The sequence below is a fragment of the Aulonocara sp. 'chitande type north' Nkhata Bay genome, linkage group LG23, assembly GCF_057382095.1.
Source record: "Aulonocara sp. 'chitande type north' Nkhata Bay isolate Kocher_YH1m ecotype deep benthic linkage group LG23, A_spYH_male_GT1.1, whole genome shotgun sequence".
NCBI lineage: Eukaryota > Metazoa > Chordata > Actinopteri > Cichliformes > Cichlidae > Aulonocara > Aulonocara sp. 'chitande type north' Nkhata Bay.
In genome coordinates this window covers 4,113,684-4,140,324 of record NC_141365.1, presented here as the reverse complement: position 1 = coordinate 4,140,324, position 26,641 = coordinate 4,113,684, and the positions used below count along the sequence as shown (strand labels likewise).

The 26,641-nt window shown below is 42.6% G+C and overlaps 1 protein-coding gene across 4 annotated transcripts in view; it reads left to right on the top strand.

The window, feature by feature from the left end:
• The window catches only part of glis1b (GLIS family zinc finger 1b), an 84,205-nt gene that overhangs the window by 20,380 nt on the left and 37,184 nt on the right, over window positions 1-26,641 (top strand). For all 4 annotated transcript variants that reach the window (XM_086284309.1, XM_086284308.1, XM_086284307.1 and 1 more), the window contains 2 exons: window positions 16,104-16,296; window positions 17,538-19,050. In XM_086284309.1, coding sequence (XP_086140435.1) covers window positions 16,104-16,296; window positions 17,538-19,050 — 1,706 coding nt within the window. The remainder of the gene's footprint in view (window positions 1-16,103; window positions 16,297-17,537; window positions 19,051-26,641) is intronic.

Sequence of the window (26,641 nt, the reverse complement as noted above, 5' to 3'; positions counted from 1 at the left end):
GTTTAAAACAGAATGTAGAACATATAGTTGGGAATAATCTCAGTTAGAGAATAAAAAAGTGCATTGTTCTGATTTATTTATTTATTGTTATTTATGACGTTTTTGGACTGACCCACATTCAGTTGGAGTTATCGGTCGCAACTCCCAAATAATTTCACAAAAGTCACATCTCGCTTTGCTTCTAACCGTCGTCTGACTCACACGGTGAAGGGACGCAGCGAGAGCAGTAATCATAACAAAAGGAATCTTATTACAGCCATTAAACAAGAGAAGGAAAAACACTGTAGGCCTTCATGCTTGGACATCTAAAATGCTTACGCAGTGAGAATATATTTGCTCGTAAAGCTCTTTGATGGTGGCCCTGTCTGTTCCAATACGCAGGGCTCCTGTCTGTGTAAATACCTGCGTATTGACCTCACACCGCACAAGATTAAATGTGTTTCCATAGGTGTCACTTGGTGCCATTTTTGGCTTTAACGGGCCCCACTGTGCCTTAGTCCCTGTAACCGCGGGGGCTCAGGAGTCACGCCATCACTTCTCATGTGGTGGCTAACAGTGGGCTCTTCCTGAGTTTGTAGATGAGGGCTTGATTGAACTGCAGCCCCCTCATCCTCCTCACTGTGGAAATTTGTTTGATGTTTCGGTGATATATAATGTCTGGTAGACTGTCCATCTCAAGTTACTTAGAGAGCGTGCTCCTGCCTCTGTGTGCTCTCTGTTTTGCGAGTCTGTGTGTGTGTGTGTGGTGTGAGGGGGGTGGTCTTCAATGCCAAAGCCATTGGTGAATGAGGACTCCCCACACAATAAAAGAACGGTATTGCTGACTTCCTTAGGTATGTGTGGTTTGAAATTCAACACAGGTTTGCTCAGTGGAGAACCTGGGCCCCGCTCTTATTTATTCTGTATATTTATGAAAACCCCAGTTCTGTGGTGCCCTCTGGGTCTACGAGGAGGAGGTCCCCAGGCCAGGTTATGGTCATTATTATGGCCCTTTGGTGGGAGACTGCTGTGCAATAGCACATTTCCTTAGTGTTACAGATTATTAGCGATTTTGTATTTGTGTGTGCAAAATAAACACTTTGAGCCAAAGTTAATTCATTAATTAACCACAGCTGGGTGCTCTCATAAATGATCTTTTTATTAGTCAGTGTATCAGCTTGCTACAGTAATCAAATCGCAAATAAAGCCCTGGCTCTTAGTTTCTGCTGTCAAAGCAAATTACACACTTTTAAAAAAAGCTCCTTTTCCTGCATTTTCAGGCTGACTTGAAGCCCAGTCATCTTGACTATAGCTAATATTCATTCTGGACACTGTGGAGGAGCAGTGACCCCAGCTTTAACCAAAGACTTCAAAAGCCAAAGCAATTACTATGCATGCTTTGAACATATCCTTTTCACAAAGCAACATTCCATTATTCTTCCTGCGCTACAACAACAAAAAGTAAGAAAGAAGTAGGAAGTGAAATCGGATTCCTCTTTTGCTTCCCAAAACATCTGGTTTGGCCCTTGTTTTAAACAACTAGCATCCCCTCTGAGAATAACAGAAGGTTATGTGCACTGTGTGTAGGTAACAGAATAATCATTTTCAAATGTTGCTCCATCCAAATGTGATCTAATTACCAACACTTAAATTCAACCTCTCAGTTGGACCACCGACCATCAAGGGAGTTTTCCTCCAAACCTTTTCCTAACTATTCATTTATTTCTCCCCCACTGCTGGCTCGAAACCATTAAAAGTATACAATAATTGCTGAAAACTGATTACTTGTTTTACAGACGTCACATAAATCTTTTCTTTTGTCAAACTGTAACCAATGGCACGGAGCGGTGCCGGGCGAGAAGAAGAGATATTATCTGTCAGAAGGTCCTCGATGCCCCTGCTGCATGGAGATACTCTCATGTTGTGTGGTTGAGTTTGGCCACTGTCATTTCCAAGGAATTTCCTGCCATCTGTGTTCAATCGAATTCTCTCACAGATCTGGGCTTGCTTGTAAATATTGGGTGCTGGCTGAAGAGGACTGAAGAAGTACTGTGAGTTTTGTACCAACAGCCTTTCGGCCCATATTGAAGAGGCCACTGGCACAGCAGGGATCACTGAGACTAAAGGGCAGCATATTATGTGGCTGTTCTGGAAAGGGGTGATTACTTACTTAGCTTTAATTTACATTGATTTAATCCACACGGTGAACTATAGCTAAAAGTGTTGAACTGATCGCACTGAAATGAACAGATACACGTTTCCAGAAAATAAATAACTTTGGTGATACTCCCCGACTTTCCCTTCACCAGCAGCCCAAAGTTTTCCCACATTATCTGTATTCCAGGGATACTCAGTGAGTAAAGTGGTTGCCCCATGATCGGAAGGTCGGGGGTTTGAATCCATTGAATGGCTACCCTGAAGTACCTCTCAGCAAGGTACCGTCCTCACACACTGCTCCCCGGGTGCTGCACTGGTGGTGGCTGCCCACTGGGTGAATGGGTTAAATGCCGAGGAGTAATCCCCCTACGGGGACTAACACACACACACACACACACACATTCCCTCATTAATTGTCCTGAATATTTTTTGGCAGACATTTTTTTATTATTTACACTAACCCTAACCTGTTAATCTTCTGACTTTTACTTTAGTGCCACCATGAGATTTACTGTAGTTTTCAATAAAATGTCTAGAAAACAGTTAAAGCCATGAAATTTGGACCAGATGTTAATGTTTCCTTTATGATTTCCTCTTGCACCGTTATCACTCAATACAATTAATTTGCTTTATAAAAACGACCAATTACCATTTTGCTCTGCTGTGCGGTAGCTTGCCAAGCAAAATGTTGAGTACGGTTCATTATCTGTGTTATATATCAGCATGTTGCTGTTGATGTTGTGAGCCTGTTACCATGACGTTTAACTCAAATGTTTGGAAATGCATAACAGTCGGTTACATTTATTTTTAAAGTAAATTTAAAGTAGTAAGAGGAGATTACCGTTAGGCATCACTGCCTGTTGACAAAGGTACGGTAACTTATCAGAGCACATCCCTTTAGAAATTCTTGAGCATGCTAATGATATACTCACTGGCCACCTTCATAGTACTGGGTGGGACCCTTTTTCACTTTAAGAACTGCTTGAATTCTTTGTGGTCAGGTCCATATTGACATGGCAGCGTCTCACAGTTGCGACGGTTTGTCAGCAGCACATCTGTGATGTAAATCTCCTGCTCCACCACATCCAAAGGGTTCTCTATTGGACTGAGACTTGATAACTGTGCAGACCATTTGAGTACTAGTTTGGGATGATTTGAGCTTAGTGGCATATTACCCTGCTGGAAGCAGCCATCAGCAGGTGGGTACAATGGGGCCATAAAGGTAGAGACAGCAACAATACCCAGGTTGTGGTATTTAAACGATGCTGTGTTTCTACTAAGAGAAACAAAGTTACAATACATTACCACCAAACTGCTGATAGGGGAGGACAGATCTGTACTTTCATGTCTTTTTGTTTTATTTCTGTCAAATGCTGACCTGCTATCTAAATGTCACAGGACAAATCTCTCCTCCATCAACCACTTAACCAGTCACAAGCTTATTCGTTTTTCTCAGCAGTGACAATTTCAGTCACCATAGCTGTTACTGTTTTGGTAGTTACAGTAGTTATAAAAAGTAACCAGAGGACTCTAATAGTTTAGTTATATTTTACTTTGTTTCTCATGACTCCCAGCACATTTTTTCCTCTTTTTGAAGTCAGGAAGTCAACTTTCTAATTACGTAATCATTGTCTGCTTTATAAAACAAGTACATGCCAAGTAACTCACTCTAAAGTAGTTCAACTATTTTAGTCTTAACATAGTTTCAGTATCTAAATATGCACAATGTGTTGGTGTTAAAGATGAGTAATAATCAAATATACAAACTTATTGTACAAAATCTGCAAGTAATTACAATGTAACTTTTCTAGTCCCCATAATTTGATAACTTTTTGTAACTTGATATTGTGTCATGATATAAAGAGAAGCTTGATCCTGTAAAGTTCTGTCAAATGTTATTTTGCTCAGAAAACAGGAAAACGTCTGACATGAATCTGTCTTTTGTTTTCCTCTTGGAATGCGTGCAAAACATTTCAACATTGAAATAAAGCCTTCAAATCGAGTGATGTTTGTCTAAAGTTACCTTCTTGAGCCAGACATTCTCAACACCACAGATTTATTGCACTATTACAACAAGTAGAGGTTCAGGCTGATGTTTGACGAAATGGATCTGATTTCAGTGAAGTTTCACAGGGACTTCTGCTGTGTTTTGATACGACTTCAGTGGGCACACAGACAAACTGAGGCCTATTGTTTAAGGAGGGAAACGCAACTTCTGCACTAAATCGAAATGTTTATTTTTAATGGCAGATTTATATACGCTGGTTATTCTCACGAGTGGACTCAAACAAACACGCATACAAAAACACAAGCGCTCAAAAGTAGTCTCTACCTACAGAGGTGTGGGCTCTAAAGCTTTTTAAATAGCCACTGATTTATAACATTTAAAGTACTTTGTAAGATTATTTTGTTTAGTTGTTGAAAATAAGAACCTGATTCTATGGAGAAGTATACCAGACACATTAAAGGCTTTCTCTGAGGGTGCGGTACTTCGTGCTCGTCAGTCCCAAACCTCTGGACTGGCTACATCACTCTGCCAGTATTTACTGCTGCCTCCCCAAACAGAGCCACCTCTTGTCTAGCTTTGAAGCACCTCCTGATCCCATGCCGAGGCTTCAGCGCTCTTGGCCAACCTCCGGAGCCACGTCGTTCACCAGCCTTGTAAAGGTGTCTGTCACCAAGCCAGGCGTCCCTGTCACGTCTGCCAGCAAAGTGCATCACGATTTGTCAGTTTGCTGGTCGATCGGGTCGGTCCACGGTCCTCACTGATGCTTTGTGCGCTGTTTGGCCTTTACATTTATGTGGCTTCGCTGTCAAATTATAGGATGTGGTTTGGCTCAGCGCTGCTTGTAAAACTCTGTGATTAATCCTGGCAGTGTGTAGATTTGCGGGCAATATCTTGTTATCATAGTGATTGTCAGGAGAAAGTTGTGGCTACTTGTGGCTTTATTGTGGTTTGTTGACTATGCACATTTTTGCTATATTAACAAACGTTCTAAAAGAGTTTGACTTGAAGACAAAAGATATGCTTATTTTTGTGATAATCAATCATTGCTGTGGTGCTTTGCAGAGGTCACTGTGCAAACAATGGGAGTACTATAAGGACTTTCCCCATATTTCTGTCTGGATTTGTGTTTGCTGAGTTATTTTCTTTTTTTGGTTCAGATGCCATTTTGTTTATGCTGCTCGTGCTAACGTCATCATCCTGCTTTTATACATCTTAAAACCTGGATGGGTCATTTTCTGAAGTTCAGATAGAAACGGATCCGTTTAATAACTGAGAAAAGCTGTGACGTGGAAGTTTTTTCCATTTATGTAAAGCCTTTAAATGAACATATTTAAAGTAACATCTAATTTTATTTTTTTTACTAAATTTAAGTGCCTCCAAAACCGATAAAATATGAGCTATTATTTAAAATTTAAACCCACCCCGCTTTCATCCAATCCCAGTTTCTTTTTCAGCCTTAGGGATCGCCTGCTCAAATCTTTGTTCTCAAAAAAAAAATGATGGCCTGTGAGGGAGCCACCAGTGACAAAATGCTACCACCAGGTGGTGACATGCACAAGTGTAAAGTTTTAATTATGTAAATCAGGGAGGACATCAGGGGTGATCCCAGCCTCTCACTCTCACACATATAAAAACTATAAAGAGATAAATGTTTGTGTGTATCTGGAGTCACATAATCCTGAAGCATTCTCTCCTGTTTGGGATTTGAATGACTCTTTTAGTCAAAGCAGTTGGTCTTTGGGACTTGGCTGGTGCGCAGGCTGGCACTGGAATGGGGTGGGTGGGGATGAAGATGGTGGGTTTTTGGCTGCCAACTATTTGTTTGTGTTCATGACTGCGGTTAGCAGTGCTCCATTTGAAGAGCCTGGCATTATGAGGACCCCTGCTTCTCACAACATGTTCTCTCTTCTCTAAAAGACAGCAGAGCTAATCATTTACCGACCGCTGCGTTTATCGGCGCGCCTTGAAACTGTGCAGGCACTTAGTAGGAACAACCAGTCGTATCCACGATATGCTGTTTCAGTTTTTATTTACACTTTTCTTAACGCAGCTGATTTTTGTTCTTTTCTCGGACACAGTCGCTTCTTTTCTTCACTCTGAGGTTGAACCTGCCCGTTTGGCTTTCTTGCATGTAATCTTCGGTTTTTATGTGACCAAGCTGAGCATGAGAAAACGGGGACAAGCAAAGATACCTGGTCTGTGAGGGGCTAAAATCCGCCAGAACCAATTGATTTTTTTATCCTCCCAAGGTTCTCATGTCTGCTGGTTCTTGTAATCCTGCTACGAAAACACTGACATTTCTGTGCTGCACCAGTAATTTAATAGAGTTTTTCTTCTTCCCTTTACTCGGCACCTGCTTTAAGAGGAGCTTCCTCCCTAGACGTTGTTATTTTTCATTTACTTGTGCCCTCAGGTTTTCAATCATACATCCATTTCTAAGCAAACAAATAAGTTCCGGGCCTATGCCGCAGACACAAATATAGACATGAGTTATGAGATTCAGAGGAGTCGGGAAAGGCTTTGGATGCTAATACACAACATCTGCACCGGACAACACGCACAACCAGAGCATCCCACCGCAAAGACCCACAGTCTGCTGACACTCACTTATATGCGCTGACCTGTCTCCTGTCGAAACAGGAATGATGGGGGGAGAACCGTGGCAGGTGGTGGCGCTGGGGCAGACGGGGATAAAATGATCATTATTAACTGTTTATGTGCTGAATGTTATGATTTATGGTGCCAAAGTGGGGCCAGTCGAGGTGTCACGTTGGATTTCCAGAGGCATCTGTCTTGCGGTTTTGGCAGCTTGTTGTACCTCGGGTTCAGATGTTTGCATCACACTCCTCACATCCCATTTCCTTCTCCGACACCCCCTCAGCAGCCTCCCCTTGCTTTAAGTACAGTACACCTCCGATCGCTCCCCTTTCCTCTCCTTAAACCCTCGATCCATCTGCACATCTGCTTTTCATTGAGGCCTGCATGTCTCTAAAGACTTGAACGCATTAAACGCTGGCACAAGTGCAGTCTCACTCTGGCACTTAACACACTGCTTAGGTGACTTAAAAGGGAGAGGCGAGAATTATAGAAAATGAAGTGTCACCAAAATAAAAAATGGCCCCAGATTACCACCAATTACACTTAACAATCCTGTCCAGACCATCTGTTGATCAGATGACCGACTGGTACTGTCTATGGAGAAACATGGAGACTAAAGAGAGTCGGAGGGAGAGAGATTCATATAGGGAGACAGCGACACAGACTTGAAACTATGTAATGATGTGGTTTGATCTTTTCAGTACTGTGTAGATTGGAATGCTTTGTATGGTAATGCAGTCATAACGGAGTATCTTGGGATAATAGTCATGTTGTTTCAGTGGGGTTAAGTTCTGTTTGATTGAAGACACATGTCTGCTCTGCTTTATTAGTCATTTATTAGTCACTGAGGTCAGGCGAGAGTTTTTTAGCCAAGGCACAACACTGCTGAATTTGAACATGACTCTGATCATCAGCCCTGCAGGCAGCCTGAATAGGTGTACAGTTGCAGCGCACCCTAACTGGCCCTGAGCCGCTACGTGAAATTTGTCCAGTTATGTGAAGCGTGTTTAACAATCAGCGTAATCACAGTCACAGTGACCACAACCTTCCACTAAAGAGTGAGTCGTGCCCTAATTATAAGAATTATCGAGTCTGCATTCATTCATTGTTCCTGTCCATTGTCTTCATGTTCAGCCTCCATGGCCACAGCGGCTACATTAATCAGCGGGGAAAGGATTAGAAAGCCCTTTCCACTCACGATCACGATGCATCTGATCTTTATAACTTTGTGTGCTGTGTTCCCAAGGGATTTTTTTCAAATGAGGAAGCATGACAAATGGATGACATCAGAGCAGGCGGAGTGTACGGGTGGCTGGAACTTTATTTCTCGCCACGTAGTCGGCCAAAAAATAATCAAACACGTCCCAAAACAAGTTCTCCAATAACCCCGTTTATCCAGTTATAATTGCAATCTTATTTGAGGGATTAGTTTATATACTCATGTTCAATGGAGCATACGTGCTGGCTCCTTTAGTCTTATTTCCTCTCTTATACATCTCATTGAGCTCTGCAGTTTACTGCCATCCTTTAGTGATGTGCACTGAAAGGAACGTGGTGCTTTAATTATACAGGAGGCAGATTGAGCAATAAAAACCATGTGATGACATTTATGGAACAGAAGATACCACTTTGAATGTAAGAGTATTATTAGACATTGTTACAAAGAGGGCCCGTTTCCTGTCATTCCCAGAAGAGACCTTTTTTTCTTTTTGGGGGTGGCGTCTTAAGAGACAGATAACAATAGACTCCTTATTTGTGGCTCTGTCTTTAGTTGGCAATGCTAACATCAGTGGCTCTTTGTTGGGATGAGCCAGCACATCTGTACATGCTCTTCGTACTGAAAACAGCACTTGCCCCTGGTGGTTCTGGCACTGCCCTGCCTCTTTCTCTCTGCCCCTGCTTTCCTGATCTCACGGCCTTACAGCATCACTCCCTAATTGGGCCTGAATGTTTGCAACCGTGTATAACAGAGGACCATCCCACCCTGCTTGTTCTGTAGTGCGTAACGGGATTGGACACAGTACTAGTTCAAGTTCAACTTAAGGTTTGGAGTTTCCTCTTGAAGATTTTGTTTTTACGCCTGTGAAGGTTCTCAGTCATCCAGGTCATCGTAGTCTAAGGAGCTTGGAAAGAAAAGCGTCTGGACTTCTTTAAGTTGCTTGAAGATGTTTCACCTCTCATCCGAGAAGCTTCTTCAGTTCTAGGGTCAAATGGTGGAGAGTCCCAGATTTAAGCCCTGTGGGAGTGTCCCCCCGAGAGGGAGAATGGACCCCCTAATGATCCTCTACCTAATCACCCGAGCCAAGGTGTGAAAACGGGTGTAGGTCACAATCAGCCAAGGTTTCGGGTGAGCTCATTGTGAAACCTAGCCCTGACCTAACATGTGATTTCCTGAGGTCAGATGGCCCAAGATGTGAGTGGGCATTAAGGCGAATTGTTTTTACATTTAACATTTACTATAAAAAAAATAATGTGTTGGTTAATGAAGTTGGTTGACACTTAAGAGCTTGGCTAGCATGGTGCACCCATAGTTAGCTGCTAAATAGTGCTAACTAATGCCTTAGCCAGACAGACTTAGGGACTAGTCGGCAAACCCCGCCCCACCTCCGGCTGCTGTGTATTCCCCAAACGGTTGTTGAATGGCAGCTGGTTGTCACAGGGTGAAATCGGAGACAAAAAACCCTAATTTCTGCTTATTTTGACTGGTAGTAGAGTTCAACTTCGACTTGTCTGAGCTGTAGTGAAATTTAAACATTTGGCTTAATTAAAAGTTGAACTTTACGACCGCAAACAAAACCTTTCACAATACGTTTAGTTTAAACACGAGTAATCTCCATATCCAATTTGCACAGCGCTTTTCGTCGTTTCAGTAACACTCGGCAAGTAGTTTGCATGTTTTTGCAGACAAGTTGCTGTCTGCTGTGCAACTTGCTGGTGACCATGTCAACCTGTTAGCCAACCGAAACAAATACAAGAAGCTTTTCCGTCTTCACCCCTTGCAGCCAATGCTAGTGACTTTCAACAGCCTCCAGCAATAATTCGCAAACGATTCACAGAATATAATTTTTTTCCCAGCAACCAGTGGTTGCTGGATGGTCACTAACCGATTTCTAGCTCAGTATGACTCGGACCTAATACACACACACATTTCTGGAATTTAATGTACAGGGTGGGCTATTTATATGGATACACCGTAATAACATGGGAATGGTTGGTGATATTAAAGTCCTGTTTGTGGCACATTAGTATATGTGAGGGGGCAAACTCCTCAAGACGGGTGGTGACCATGGTGACCTGCGGTGTTGCTATCAGTGTGTGAAGAGTGGGAGAAGAGGGTTGCATTGACAATCCAACACAATGGGCAGCACATTGAACACATTTTATAAGTGGTCAGAAACTTGTAAATAACTCATGAAAGAATAAAGTTACGTTGAAACCAAGCACACCATTGTTGTTCTTGTGACATTACCAATAAGTTTGATGTGTCACATGGCCCTCTTCCTATTGAAAAAACAAAAGTTGTATCCAAGATGGCCGACTTCTAAATGGCCACCATGGTCACCACCCGTCTTGAGGAGTTTGGCCCCTCACATATACTAATGTGCCACAAACAGGACTTTAATATCACCAACCATTCCCATGTTATTATGGTGTATCCATATAAATGGCCCACCCTGTACTTAAGCTACAGTAAGCACATCTTCTCTGGGCTTTTAGTGGACTTAACCTCATAGTAAGCCATATATTTGTCAGACTTGAGTGCAATAGCACAAATTTGCTGAACTCAAGCTCAGCAAACAGCTGCTGCTGCCTGTGTCAGCATCCATCAGTCAGTCTGGTCATACCTTTAGTAATGCACAACTGCCTCAATATAATTTTAATGGGTAAAACAAAAAATATGAAAGGGGAAGTTAGCTGTAGAGAGAAAAGATGTTTTTGTTCCAGGCTATAAACCTGTTTATGTCTGCTCGTTTGAAATTTAGAGTGTGTGGGGATCAGTTGGCTTTCGTTTTGGAGCCAGCGTCCAGTAGCCATTTTGAGGGACTGCAGGTTTTGATTCTTCATGTTGGTTTAATGTTTCCAGCTTCGGATATTGCCCTTGTTCCTTGCTGGCTCATTTCTTTGTTCCTCTATTTAACGGCTGTGTTGCCTGTGAGCTTGTGATGAAGCCGTATAGGCTGCTCAGCCATGATCCATTCAACTATATTAATGGATTACACAGACACACATTTCTCTTTCTCAAGTGTTTTTCAGAACATAACAAGAAAAAAATTCAAACTCAGAGCCAAGGGAATGTAAAGTATGATGCATAGCTGCTTCGCTCAATAGGCGAGTCATAACCTCTGCATAATCCAGAGAATGATCACCTCTCGCTCTTTCATTCACACACACACTCTTCACCTGTCATTCTTGTTGGATGTCTTACATTTCACCTCAGTCCCTGATGCTCTATCTGGCTCCCACCTCCTGATCAAACTAGGCTCTAACACACAATGAAATGTTCAACAGTGAATTACCATAGCACATTCAATATAAACTGATTTTACGTTTGGATTTGGTCCAAACCTCCATATGGCTGAGGAGGCTGCTGTTTCCCCAACCAGAGCATGACTGATTCTGTTAATGTCACAAAGCTCTAAATCACTGGAGCTCCAACTCTCTGCAGTGAAGGGATCAAGAACTTTAACACTCATGAAACACTTTTACTTCAATGTCCTGGAGAAAATCAGAAGGTGCCTCTTGTTGAAGACAACCCCTGAGTTGCAACACCTGGATACGGGGCTACTTAAGCAATACTTGGATGTGAATATTGGACACAGGAGCATAGTATGTTCATACTTTACATCTAATTGGAAACTGCTGGAAAATTGCGTGTAGAGTCCCACATAAGATCATAGGAAGTCAATAAAACTTTGTGTAAGTGTAACTTTTACTGAAAGAATACACAAAAAAACACCTGTAGATTACTTTGCATGTGCTCAGTGCTTTTTTGTTTTGCTGCTCTACACAATTTTTGCTCAAACATATTTAATCGATCAGGTTTCAGGTTCAGGTTTATTCATTTATATTGCACATTTACCAACAACAGGGTTGATCAAAGTGCTTAACAATCAGCAAAAAACAGCAAGAGATTAAAAGTTAACAAACAAACACACCAACAAACATCAAAGGTGACATAAAACAGGCCTGATGATGGTTAAAACTAATTTGATCCAAAAGCCAAAGTAAAAAAATGAGTTTTAAGACGCGATTAAAAAGAATGAATAGACTCAGAATTGTGAATAGAAGCGGGGAGACTATTCCAGAGTCTAGGTGCTGCAGTTGCAAAGGCCCGATCACCTCTGGGCTTCAGCCGGGATCTAAGTTGTTCTGAGAGCATCTGGCAGGATGATCTTAGTGCCCTCCTGGGCTTGTACAAGCAGAGGAGTTCAGTCAGGTAACTGGGTGCCAAATTGTTTAAAATTTTAAAAGTAAGCAAAAGAATTTTAAAGTCTATACGGTGTTTGACAGGGTCACATCATCATTAATTTTATTCAGTTTGTGGTTTGTAGGTTGGGCAAACAGATGTAGTCATAGTTCATATTTCTCTGTTTGGATCACGTGGCTCTTTCTTTGTACCCAAGAGGTTTTATGTCCTGCTGACTACTTCCTAGTCCGAAAAGGACAGAGACAGAAGAGTTTTGCTGTCCAAATGAAGGGCAGTGCTGTGCATATTTTAAATATATAAAGAAACAAACTTTTGAATTTGATGGAAACAGATGAGACAGGACCTCTATGTAACATCTCGTCTTCTTTTAACGAAGTCTGGGACCTGAGGAGACCAGTTGTTGGACTCGTGGGAAACTTGTCTCATTCTTGTCTGATATAGAATCATAGCTGCCCCACAGTCCTGGGTTGTCATAGTTTTGTTTCATTATGTGCCAGATGTTTTCATCTGGTGCAGTCCCCAGGTCAGTCGAGCGCTCTTCTACCACCAAGCCGCGCTGTTGGAATAGCCACAGTTTGGGGTTTAGCATTGTTGCTGTGAAACCTGTATATGCCTTTAAGCATTGATGGTGCCTTTCCAGATGTTCAGGCTGCTAACTCCATATACACCCCTATAGCATCAGAGATACAGGCTTTTGAACGGAGCATCTCGTATTTTCCAAAAAGAATCTGACCAAATTACAGTTTTCCACGTTTCCTACGTCCATTTTAAAGAGCTTGGCCCAGAGAAGACGGCAGTGTTTCTGGATACACTCACATGGCTTCTTCTTTGCTTTAAACCTGCCTTTGTGGATGGCACAGTGAACTGTGTTTAAGACAGTGTTTTCTGGAAGTGTTCCCAATCTCATGGTGTGATTTCCATGGCAGAATCATGCCTGTTTTTAATGCGGTTCCCTCTGAGGGCCCGAGGATCACGGGCCAGTGTTTAGGAATTGGGTTTGTAGTTAAGAGTTAAAAACACAACTGTTGAATTTCTTTTTTCCTGCACATTTTTTTTTAATATAATAAAAAAATGTAGAAATTGTCTAAACACCTTGAGCCACACAAGAACCTTAAGCAAGTAAATATAATGTCAGATGAGCAAAAACAAAAACACTTCACATGTTGCACTGTGACAATTTATATTTCACAAAAATCAAGCCAAAATGCAGAAACCGTATGTGAAGCATTACGTACACCCTTTTGAATTGTGAGCTGCTGGGAGGTTATTTATGAGGCTGTTATTCTACAGTGAAAAGATTATTCACAGGAAAACACTTAAGACAGATGCACATCTTCCCAAGAGTGGATGTCCCAGCAAACTCACACAGGTCAGACTGCGCAGTGATGAGAGAAATGTAAAAAAGCCAAGAGCTTCATCTCTGACGGTACAAATAGAAAAAGACTGAGTGGGCTGCCAGGAGAAAGCCTCCTCTCTCAGAAAAGTTCGAAAGAGCAAAGCGGAGATGTTTGGCCATAATGCACAGCTCCACGTTTGGAGAAAACCTAACACCTCATACAAATTGTCAAGCAAGGTGGTGGAGGGGTGACGATTTGGTCTTGTTCTGCAGCCGCGGGGCCGAAGCGCCTTGCAGTCATTGAGCCAAACGTGAAAGTGTTTTAAAGTCAAATGCGAGACCGTCTATTGGACAGTGTATTAAATCTTGGGGTGTACTTAGTTCTTCACATAATGCTTCTGCATTTTGCATTGAATCGACAATGACGAGGTGAACTACGTCATATTATGTTGTTCGTCTCAGGTTATATGTCCCTAATTTAAAGACGTTCAAAGGACATAAATTATTATATCCTGATATATAAAAGCTTAGAAGTGACAGAGGGTGCACTTTCTTTCTGTTTAGACTGTCCTGCAAAACAGCAAATGAATTCTGCACCTGTTATTGTAAATCAATTTTAAGACAGGTTATCATCGTTTCTAGATATTTATCTTGTTTATCTCTGTTTGTAATTCGTTTCTTTTCCTGCAAACATCATTATTGTGGAAGGGAGTAATGAACACTGTCTCGTATTTCGTATTTTGTTTTTTTATTATTAATAAAGGCTGGTAACTAGGACATATGTGTGCGAGTGCATGTGCATTCAGTCAAAGCCTGATTGATTTCTAACCTAAGGCGGGGAGATGCTTGGTTCACATCGTCGGGCCTTGAAGATTTCATACAGAAACTCATTTGTATACACTAACCGGTGAGATGCTCAGCCAACAAATGGTAAAAATAAATAAATAAATGAAATAAAACAAAGTGGAGCGGTCCAGATTTTGATAAACAGAGTGATTTGTGTTGCTTGAAAACAGGCGAGAGCTGAAATTCATCTCGCCTTCTGTTAACAGTTTTGAGTGAAAGCAGCGTTGTTCCCTTGGCGATGCTGCACTGTTTGCGTTGCTCGCTTTGCCTTTTCTCTACTTCTTTGTGTTTCTGCTGTGACCCACGAAAAGACAAACGCAGCGGAGACTTGGGCTCGTCAGCTGTAGGAAGGATATGTGAAAATATGTTTGTTAAACTGAGGATAACATGACCACAAAGTGCCCTTGTTTTCTCTTGTCTTTTGTTCATTCTTATAACCTTTTTCCCATATTCCAAAACATTCCCTCCCTCTCTCTCTTCTGTTCTCTTTCCATCTGTTACTAATGTTGTAATAGCTTTCTTACGCCTTTCTTTTTCCTTTTTCATAAATCCCTATTTTTGCACGTTTCACTACATTTAGTAGATTTTCTCCTTTACGTGCTTTTTGTCTTTTTTTCCTTCTTAATGTTTTCTTTCACATACAGAATAGTTGGTTGGTTTTATTAATTATAGCTTGTAGTGTGTGATAACATTATCAGTAATATTGTTAGCAGAAAATTAAATTTAAGAAATTGAGTTAAGAAAGTTGGAACAGGGGACGCGCAGTCGCCTGCACACGAACGTGGGGATATCGACTTACCCTTCAAAAACATTTCCTCATACACCAAGCCCTCCCTTCTCTCACATTCATCCCTCTCTTTGTTTTTTTATTACATTTATGGCCACAATCATAAAGTATGCAATCTTCATCAAGTAATCGCATTAGACAAACGTGTTAAAAAACACATTTGAATAAAATGACAGGTTATGACAGATTTGAATTTAACACATTTTCCTGTTTTTTTTCTTTAGTCAGAAAAATGAATTTTGTCTTAACTCCTCAGCAGTTATGCTCCTTTTATTTATTTGTATATTTTTAATTGTTATTTTTTCTGAGATGATAAACATCTTTGTGTTTAGTGCAATAGCTCTTGATTTTTATGTTAACTCACCGCCTACTTACATTAGACTTGTTACAAAATATAAATTAGCCAGTGAAACAAATAAATGATAAAATGTGATAAATGATAACAATTAAAATGATTGATATTTAATTTTTTTAATTAAAGGTCTTGAAAGATAAAACAGTTTCACTTCATTTGGCTGAGTTAGCTCTTTTTCCAAAATGACATTTGGATTAGAATTTCTTCGTTACTCCAGCACTAATATGTGACGTTATTCTTACAGCCACCAGTCGGATATTGCCAAAGAGCTCTCTGTGTATCACTCGACGCGGTGATAGTTGAGGCAGCCAACAACTATTCCTCGAGAGAATATTCATAATGTAATAGAGTTTCAACATGTCCGTGATTGCATGCATCCCATTGTAAACTGATTATTTTCAGCTGGCTCTTTTTCCAGGACGGTCAGCAGATCACTGAGCTTTAGCTTTAGCCAACTTTTAATTTGAGAGTAACATCGGGTCAGTGTTCTTCTAGCTAAAACCATACCTTGATATCAGCACGCACAACGCATGTGTTGGTCTGCTTTGACAAAAGGTGTGCAGTTTGTGAAGTAGACTATTTAGTAATATTATCTCTGTCCATTTCCAGTGAATGGGACCTACTGCTCAGAGAAGGATGCAAATGCTGAGCTGGGCAATGCCGAGGGCCCCCTGATGCGATGTGGGCAGAGCCTGCTGCTTCCAGCGGGAGGTCATTCGGAGGGGCTTTACTCCCAGAGCCTCCAGTGCAGCAGACCTACACCTGACCTCCTTCTGCAGGATGGGCCTCATCAAGACGCCAGGTGAAGTGTCACTGTTCCCGTTTGATATCATATTTTTCCACTTCCAGTTCTGAATGTTTCCTGTTTGGTGTAGTGTTACTAACAATATGCAGGTACAATATGGTTCTCATTATGTTTGCTATTGTGAATCAGTTGCACACATATGTTGCTAGACAGCATTGCCCAGCGGCCTCATAAAACACACTGAAGTACAACATTTATGCTACACTAATGCAATTCCTCCGTGTGCAAATTGTGACTACTGTTGGTCAAGGCAGAAGTGGATTTGTCCTCCTTCTCCCTCCCCCGACTCCTCTCTCTCTCTCTCGTCTTAGCCATCCGGCTGAAAGCGTCTGGACAGACTTTCATTTCTCCCGTATTGTCTCTCAATATTTCCAGTACAGCCGAAGAGGAAATGAGGCTACCGAATAGAAAAAAAATAAGAAGAGGGGTCAAGTCTTTATTAACAGCAATGATGACAAGGCCTGCCAGTGGCTTTCTCCTGTCCCAGTTAGCATTAGTGCTGTTTTTTCCTGGGCGTGCTCTGGGGAAGAGACAAAGACGACAGCCAGGGAAAAAGAGAGCTCTTCTCACATCACTCAGGGGCTTTGGACAAAATCCATAATGAGCCAACTGACAGGAATGATTATGTAGGAGATCACAGCAACGCATGGAGAAACATGACCTGGGTTCCCCATTCAGCAAGGCAAAGATTCCCACCATAATACACAGTATTGTAAATGGTGACCCTTCATAGGCTGCAATTATACCACCAAAACAGGTGACTCCCTATTTATCCCCACTGTTGGGTTGGGTTTAACCCCTTTGTGTCATCAAAGCCCGTCAGATGGACACACCAGCCAGTGGCCTCTCGGTCTCAGTCGCCATCCAACCCTCCCCCTCGCTCTATTATTAGTCTTAAATGCCCATTCATATCCCCTCACTACAAGAAGATCCTCTTTCATTTATTCATTAAAAAAAGCCACTTTGGATTATCAACAATTTTCTGTTGCTGTTCGCTTGTCATGGTCTATTCCATCCATAACTCCCTTCTGATACGGGAGGCTCAGCTGAAATATTTTAGGTTATTGGGACCTTTTACGTGATTTTCATTTTAAACTGAAGGAAAATAGAGTATGAAACGACAGTATGAAAAGGCAGAACACTGACAGCGATGTTGGTGGGAAGGATGAACCAGCCTGTCTGTCAACAGGCACTGAGCTAATAGTGCTCACATTCCTTTTGTATTTTTCTCCCCGCAGATCCTCCTCTGCCTTCGGGAGGACCCTGCCAGGGGCCTCACCCAGCCTGGGCTGCGGCGCCAGCGGCGTTCGCTCCTCTCTCCCTTACCCAGTCAAACAGGAGAGCTCGATGGGCTACAAGATCTCCAACGTGGAGTCTTCATCTCAGGCTGGATTTCAGGCCCACGCTGCAGGCCAAGTTTTGGAGGTGGCCAGGGATGAGATGGTTGGGTCACTGCATGTTAGCAACAGCGGTAATGGCGTATGTGCAGTGAGCGGTGTAGGTAGCGCTGTGCCAGGAGACGCAGGACAACCGTTTAATAATGAAGATGGCTCCTCCCCGCTGGCTTTGTCTCCAATTGGCTCCCGTCATTCAGCACGGCTGCTCAGCGCTGGCAGTCTGAAGAGACGCTGCCTGTCCCTGGCCTCGCAATCCACCGCCGCTGCTGCCACCGGTTCCCCATCAGCTGTTGGCACCGCTTCTGAGGAGATCAATATCACCGCAATCATCTGCTCCTCCTCCCAGATGTCGATGGTCGCCTGCGTCAACGGGTTCCGTGCTAACCTCTCGCCAAGCAACACCAGCAGCGCCGGCTTCTCTTCCTCCTCCTCCTCCTCTACTGCTTCCCCACCCTCTAACTCCTGCTCACGGGAAGCCCCCCAGAGGCCCCCACCACACAGCAGCCCCCAGCAGGCTGCACTGCAGGAGAGCTGTCAGCTGTCCTCACCTGCCACCTGCCTGTTGTCTCTTTCCTCTTCCTCATCCTCTTCTTCAGTGTCATTAGGGGAGCCGGAGCAAGGCCAAGGGCAGAGCCTGGGGCTGTGCGAGGAGCAGGGCTCCATGCTGCAGGGGCGTGGGGCTGGAGGAACAGCTGAGGGAGGAGGAGGAGGAGGAGGCTCAGACGGGTTGGGGCTACTGATGAGTGGGGCCCTGATGTCTGGGACTCTGCATTCGGGGCCTCAGGGTGGGGGTCTCCCAGATGGGGGCCAAAGATCTGGGGCTGTCCTCAAGCAGGAACCGCTCGACGACTTCTCTCCCAGCGAAGACAAACTCTTTCAGCACCACTATCATCATCACCATCACTTAAGTGGGCGCAGTGGGAATCTTCGTCACGCTCACCACCCACCTCGATCGGCCATGCCTCCGCCTTACCACTTGCACCAATATGTGGGGCCCACTCCCAACGGCCCACTACACCATCACAACCAGCAGACAACTCCAGGCTCTTCCCTCGGACTCAAGCCAACCTCAGGAGGCCCTGCGGTGGCCCACGCAGCCCCCGAGCCGGAAGAAGTCGGAGGAGGAGGGCTGGTGGATAAACAGGTGTGTCGCTGGATTGACTGCAGTGCTGCTTTTGAGCAGCAGGAGGAGCTTGTGAGACATATTGAAAAGGTCCACATCGACCAACGCAAAGGTGAGGACTTCACCTGTTTCTGGGCTGGCTGTATTCGGCGCTACAAGCCCTTCAATGCACGCTACAAGCTGCTCATTCACATGAGGGTCCATTCTGGAGAGAAACCCAACAAGTGTATGGTGAGTCATCATAAACCACTAAGTTCTTCTCCCACCACAGACCAAAGCCAAAAGATTCAAAACATATACGTAGAATATTGTAAAACATCCCCTCGTAGTCAGCGTTCTTATTCCTTCTGAAGGTCTTCGTTGTATTTATTACTTTAATATGAGTGTAGTTTATCTCATAATTGAAACCATCTTGGATTTTTTTTTGTTTAAATTAAATACAAGCACATATTTCACAACATAATACAGTAATTCAAGAAGATTTTTTTTCTCAGAAAGATACATGTTGTATCCAGAAAAAAAAGGACTGGCCTTGCTTCACTGCTGATTAAATTTCAACAGAAACTCTTATTTTGTTTTGGTTGAGAAACAGTTATGATTGTAATTCCCGTATTTCAAGTGGAACATGCAAAACACAAAAGAGTTTTTCTTCCACTGGAGATGTGAAATGCCGTAAGAGCAGCAGTCCTTCGTCAGCATAAATAGATTTGCGGTTGTATTTGCAGGTAAGGCTTCAGGTTGCACAAATCAACACACTAATCAGCGTCAAGCTGTCACCTCCCAGCGTCCCTTCACAAATGGAAAATGCCCTCCAACCTTTAAAACGATTCAATCCAAATACACAATTAGTGCACAATTTGTGTAGCAAGAAGCCGTGTTTATTTTCACGGGCACTTCGTTTTTTGAGAAGGGATTCAGTCGTGAAAAGCCAACGCATGTGGTTAACATAACCAAACAATGCCCACATTAAATGGGAGCTTTAAAAGTTTAGCTGTCCCACAAGTATTAAGTGAGTTGGATTCATATCCAAGGCAAACATGAGGAGAAATGTAGTCTGGAGAAGTGAGACACGGAGGCTTCACCCAAATCTCTCTCTGTCAGCGGTCTTCTTCAGGTTGAAGAATTCATCCAAATCCAAATGATAATTGAAAAAATGTATTATATTTCTGTAGCGCCTTGTTCTCCAGATCTTGTTTGTTTTCCTAAAAAACCAGTGGCTTGTGAAATGAACTAAAGGGAGAGGCTGGTTTTACCGTCCTTGTGCGCTAATTAAGACATTCATGCTGAATCTACTAATTCTCCTGCTTGCTGTTACACATCTGCTGACCGAAGGCAAAAAGACACAAACTCAACTGTTGCTGCTGTTCTCCCTGCTTTGCGTCACTCTGGGGTATTAGTGTCTCTGCTTCCTTGGCTCAGTAAAAATTTGGAAGTAATTTGCTGTTCGTGCCTAAACTGTTAATTCAGCTTCAGCGTTGCGTTGTATTACAGGCTTTCATTTGTCCCTTTTTTGTTGTTGTTGTTGTTGTTGTTGCTCATTAAAGCAATGTGTGTTTGCACAGCAGGCACAGCACGTCTGGTGACACACAGCAGATTTATGCGTTTCGTATAGGTGTGCATAAATGTTGCGCCGAGGTGTGTTTTTGGAGATGTTTACCACATGTGAGAGAACAATTCGTCTCAGTGTGGACACGACGCTGGACTTTGTCTGCGGATGTGAGTCACTGTGAAACTCACCTTAACCTCCTGTTTATGCTCAATGCATGAAAAAACAAAGTCACGGCAATGGCAGTACATTGAATCACTCTCACAATAGGAAGTATTGATTCCATGTGCAGTACAATGAATTGTAACACTCGTGGTTTCCCCCCAGAAAAAACCAACATAAATAAGAAATGATTTAAAGCTTGCATCAACACATCTAATCATCTGGGATTTAATGTATGTTGATCCGGGACTTCAGCAGATAAACTCTGAGGCCCTGGGAAAATAAACACACTCTGTGTGTGTGTGTGTGTGTGTATTTGTAACTCTGTTTGTGTTTTTGTAGTCTATACACGTTTAAGTAAATGCTCTGCCCTCATTGGAAACCTTGTGTCTCTGTGTGCGTCTGAAAACCGTCTCAAGTACCTTCTTAGTTTTTCTTTCTTTCTTTTTCTGGTGTCTGGGTACGTGCGCTTTTTTCCACTAGCACTGATGCCTCTTGTGCTCCTTGTGCTCATGCAATAGACAAAGGCATTCAAGAATTCGAGCAATTCATATAGAGGAAACAGATGAGACCTTCTGTTTTAGGACCAAATGCTCTAGAAACAACAGGGCTAATCCTTTTATTATCTTTCTAGCGGCAGATTCCAGCAGGCGCTCATGAAGCGAGGCCTGCCCGACATCCAAACATAACACATCTCCCCCCCCCCTCCTGCTCCATATATACACTCTTTCTACTTTCTTCATGCAGCTGCACAGGAGTCGCTTCATGCTGCATCTTGACGGCAAAAAGTCATTATCACAACACACAGTCGTACCTCGTCCCCTGCGTGGGTCTGTCACCTGGCTAATATCTTACCAAATGTCCCATTTGAGAAATAAGTCGACGACTGAATTTGAGGCTCTTAAAATGTTGCGCTACCTTTTTAGAAAATATTTTTTGTTCCTATTCTCTCCAATTAAAGCCAGCCCTGAGTTGTTGCACAGGGCAAGCAAATGCCGAGGGACACACGGGCGAAAAGGAAACAACATAATCTCTCTGCAATATCCTGTTGTGTTTCATGCCTAATTCACTTGTTGTTTTAGTTTATTGCATTTTTTCCTGCGTCTGCATAAATATTAAAAATATATCCAGCAAGAGCAGCCCTGTCATGGTCCTAGACTTTGATATTGTTCTTCTTTGTCAGAGGCCGGCCTTGTGGATTTGAAGTGTCTGAAGGCTGCACTGGGAGCTATGAACTTCAGAAAACATCTTTCTTAAACCGCTGAAGCTCTGTGTGCAAAGGGCGGCGTGTTTACATGGCACAGTGACTTCAGGCAAGAGTACAGTGTTGTGCTCTTTATTTGGTTGGTTTGGCAAAGCAGTTTAGATCAAATGTTGGAGAAAAATGTGCTCATAAAATTTTAAAACATTGGTGCGCTTTAAATGTTTTTAAAAGGGGCTTATGTTGCGGCGGGATGCAGGATTCATTCTGCACTTCGAGCATAAATAAAATGTTGCTTATTCCAAGCTGTTTGTGCTAAATGTCATAGTAATGGTCTTTCAGAAGGACTTTGTAATTTTAGAACAAACACTGTTGATGCGGTGAATTATGCGCAGCACATGGCAAGTGCAATTTTGTTTTCATATGGAAACATTATTAAAGCTTCATATAAATATATATGTTTTATGTATTTCAGGTAAAATGATTATTGAGTAGGATCTTGTGACATAAGGAGACGTTTTAACTATTTCAAACGTCTCTATAAAATGATACATTTAAAGGTTTTTGTGTTGCTAAAGGCGAGTCAAAGAGCCGCTCTTCCATTTCACAATGACAAAAGCCAGCCAGCATTAGCTGCTTAATAGCGCTCTTTCTAAACGTATGCACATGTGTGTATACGGAGACAAACACCAACACACACGCTCGCTCTGACTGACACACAGTCAAAGGACTTGTTGAAGGAAAGTTGGATGTTGAGGCCTGCTGGAAAAAGGCATAGATCATGGAATTTCCTCTTTCTTCACTGGTGTGAAACCAGCTAACATATATATTTAGATTTACTAGACTGTTTTTTGGAAGAGAGTGGCTGCGTCCCTCTGCAGCAGACGCTCAGATGTAGAGTGCAGCCTGCTGCCAAGATGCCGTGTGTTTCCTGGAGTAAATGGAGTCTTTTGTGAGCAATCAGCTCAGGTGCATGAGATAAAACAGGGAGTGCCATTAGCTAATTAAAACTGAGGTTCAGCACATGACCCGACTTTTCCTCTGAATGCTGCCTGAAACTGGAGCTGTGTGAGCAGCGGGTGGCGAGTGACGCAGATATTAATGTGCCCGTATGAGCCTCGGACACTTTAGAGGCCACAATCTCTGAGCCCAGCTTCTGACTCCATTCACAGGTATTCATATTAAACTTTCAAGTAAGATCAATATATGAACAAGCCAAAAGCTCAGACTGCTCTAAGCACTCAGCTTCAGAAATGTCTTTTTCTACTCCTGCACCTGTATGATGTCAGTGCCTCCATCCCCAATATGGCTCTAAGCACTGAAACCATGTCCACCTGTTGTTTATGAGGTGCACCGAAGCCCACCATAAGATGCATACGGATTATTTTGAACTGTGAATCCTGCAAAGCTTCTTTAATAAAATCCCAAAATAAAAATGTCTGTGCGTGATTACTCTGTGGCACACAAGGAAGCCGAATTACCAAAACAACATGTTGTGTTTCTGTAAGTCCAACAAACGCTGCAAGCTGCACACGCATATTCAGTCCCACATGGAGGGAGAAGATACGTCTGTGTATGGCTCATTTAAAGTAATCAGTGTCAACAGAAGAGAAAGGCAATGGTTTAGCATGTCAGGAGTAACTCCATGCTCAGGAAAGAAAGCTCCTAGTCTGTTAAGTTGGCGCAAACGCAAAAACCTAATCAGGACCTAATAAGGACCTGGAAGAGATCAACTTTTAGCACTTCATCTGAAGCTCCCTCTGCTACTCATTAAATAATTTTCAGCATTAGCTTTGTCATTCATTCCCCAGGCAAATGAGTTCATCAGGTAGCTACATAATTTCTCTCTACAAACCCATAATTCCATCCTGTGGCCATCCTCTGTCTTCCTGTCATATCAGCAGTGCTGCTTGGCAGTCCAGTCGTCATGCTATTAGTAACCCAACACTGTCCATATGTGATAGTCATATGATGAAATTGCTGGCGAAGGGGCTCTGCCACTGATGTTTTGGCATATAAATGAAAGCCCTGGATAGATGAATGTTGCTTGTTTTCCTTGTTGAGGAGCCCCGGCCAAGAGCTTGTCAGGCCGAAAAAGTTTTCCAGTCAATCTTTGTCAGTAATGTAGTCCAGTACTCAAGAGCCTCCCTCCCAGCATCACCCCACCTTTCCCTTATTGTTCAGATCTGAACATAAGACTGCTTTGATGTATTCAACACACACTCAATCTACACAATGGCAAAATATACCTCTATTTCCCCTCCTTAATCTGTATGGTTAGTGCTTTATTTAAAGACAACATTTGTAGTTGATTAAATATTGATATAATCACTAGACTTGCTTTTAAATATTAAATGTAATTTTATGCTGCCGTTGGGTACATGTACTTTAGAAAGTTTGCCAGCCCCGAGCTGCATAACATACAGGAAAAAATATTTTATATTTTAAATGAAACGTTTCACGGTGAAGAAAAATGAAAACGCTGGGGGCACAAATTCCTAAAAAGTTATTCTAATAATAAGCAGTGACTTGGGGTAAAATCTTTTCTTGTCTACGTGATTATTTATCATTTAATAAAAAATAATAAAAAACAATAAAGAATCACTGCCTAATGGCACATTCGTGGGTTAAAATTGCCATAAATAATCTGTTTATTTTAATGCCAATTTTCATGCTTTAGAATATTTAATATGCACTGAAACAGAATCTGATTCAAATAAGTTGAAGATTTTCTCATTTTCATTTTATTTCAACATTTAATATCTCAAATCATTTAACTCTGTTTCAGTTGTTTCTACACGCGTTAGCATGTCAAAGTGGGATCGCTATGTTTCTCAGCTATTGCACCACAGGTCTGAAACAAGTTTTCACAGTCGTTTTTCTTCCTCTTTATCAAATGTCGGATGTAAAAATTGCCGGTGGCACACCAGAAATGCAGCTTGGTTGGTATCCAGCTCCACAACTTGTCTCACTGATTGTTTGTACAGAGGAAAATTGCTTGATTTGGGCCCATTCATTGCAAAAAGTGTCACCAGCTTACGTGTCTAAACTGCAGGATTGGAGCTGCTTTGTGTAGAGGTTTTGCAACTGGAGAAAAATGCGTTAGGACAGAATGTTATGTGAGCTTTTAGCTTGGAGGAAAAGTTTGTTATTTAGTTACACACACACTTGACAGAGCGATGTAAACCAGTGCGTGCGTGGGCAGGTCTGATCAGAATCAGAATCAGAATGGGTTTATTGCCAGATGTTGAGGTTTACAACATTAGGAAATTGCTGCGGTGCTTCAGTGCAGACAATAAGAATTAAAGTGCTATGTAGAAAGAAAGATATGTGCATGAGATATACATGAGATATATACATGAGAATAAGAATTATGAGTGCTACGTAGAAAGATATATACATGAGTGCAGGTGGTGATCAGTGCCAAACATGAAATGATGCAGTGACACAGCGTAGGGTCATGTGTTATTGGCGGGGACAATCATGTGGTTATTGTTCATGTGTCCAACAGCAGAGGGGAAGAAACTGTTCTTGTGGCGAGAGGTTCTGGTGCGAATGGACCGGAGCCTCCTGCCTGAGGGGAGCAGGTCAAACAGACTGTGTCCAGGGTGAGAAGGGTCAGCTGAGATCCGTCTATAGCTAAACAACAACCGTCCACAGTGGCAAAACTCCCTGAACGGTTCATGCTTGATTCTTGCTTTTAGAAATAACCAACAATGTATCACAATATCAGCAATCGAGCATTTCTTGAAATCTGTATCCAGGTCACCTACAGCCTTCAACCTCTTACCCTGATCAAAGCATGCAGGATTTGCTTCATGTGATCACACTTTAATCGCATTTCTCTGGAATGCCGTATTTTGAGTTTCCCCATTTCCTCAAACTTTTTACCACACTCCGGTATCAGGAGCGGCTGGTCATACATTGCACAGACATTGTGTCATAATTGTGTTCCATCCACAACCATAATTGGTTTAACCTCTCTACTGAGGCAGATCAGTTTACTAATAAATGAGCAATACGAAGCCGGATTGTGTGTCTGAGGTCTCCACAGTGTTCGGACGGCTGTTTCGGGGATACATGGAGCAGACAGAGGATGGCTTGATGGTGAAGATCTGTGAAATCCCTTCTAGACTCCTAAAAACGACCCTGGTTGTTAGCGCTCAGTAGCAGTGCTTTCGCGCTGTGTACAGTCACGGATCATGTGCATTATGTGTGCATAACCGTTTCTCTGCAACAGTCAAAGATAATTATAGCCACAGTTTGTGGTATTTTATAAAGCTAAGGCATAACAGGTTCTTTCTCTTCTGAGGCTGCCATCCTCTCCAACTTCTCGTATTCACACGCCGGCCTTGTTTTGTGCCAGACACATTTGTGCCACAGCAGCCGCTCTGTAAACACCCACCAAACTGGCTGGTTTGTAGTATGTGTGCTCTGTGTCTGTGGAACAGAAGTAAATCTCTTAGTGTTTGCTTTTTTTTAAATTATTTTTTGCTGACTCGTCTGTGCTGCAGAAGTCACTGCAGAGTATTTATTCCAGAGCAACATCTACCCCGAGCCATCCTCGCATCTCCAACCAAAAAAGCAAATAAGAAGGACATTTATACACACCGGGACTACTTTAGTGTCAGGGCCACAGTACAACCCCAAGGCGGCAGTATCCATTCGCCCACCCGGGCACGTACACGGCACCAGACCTGCGAAGACCTGCAGCCAGCGTATATGTGAAACTGAGTTGCTACCGTACAAAATAAACACCAGGAGAAGTACGAGTAAATTATGCAGCGAAAGACATGTTTACGTTTAGGGTGTCAAGTTTAAATTATGCACCGTGGTGTTCTGTGGTTAGTGTGCCGGGTTTAATTTGAATGTTTGTGAGAAAAAGTGAAGGCTGAAAGAAACGGAGCCAGACA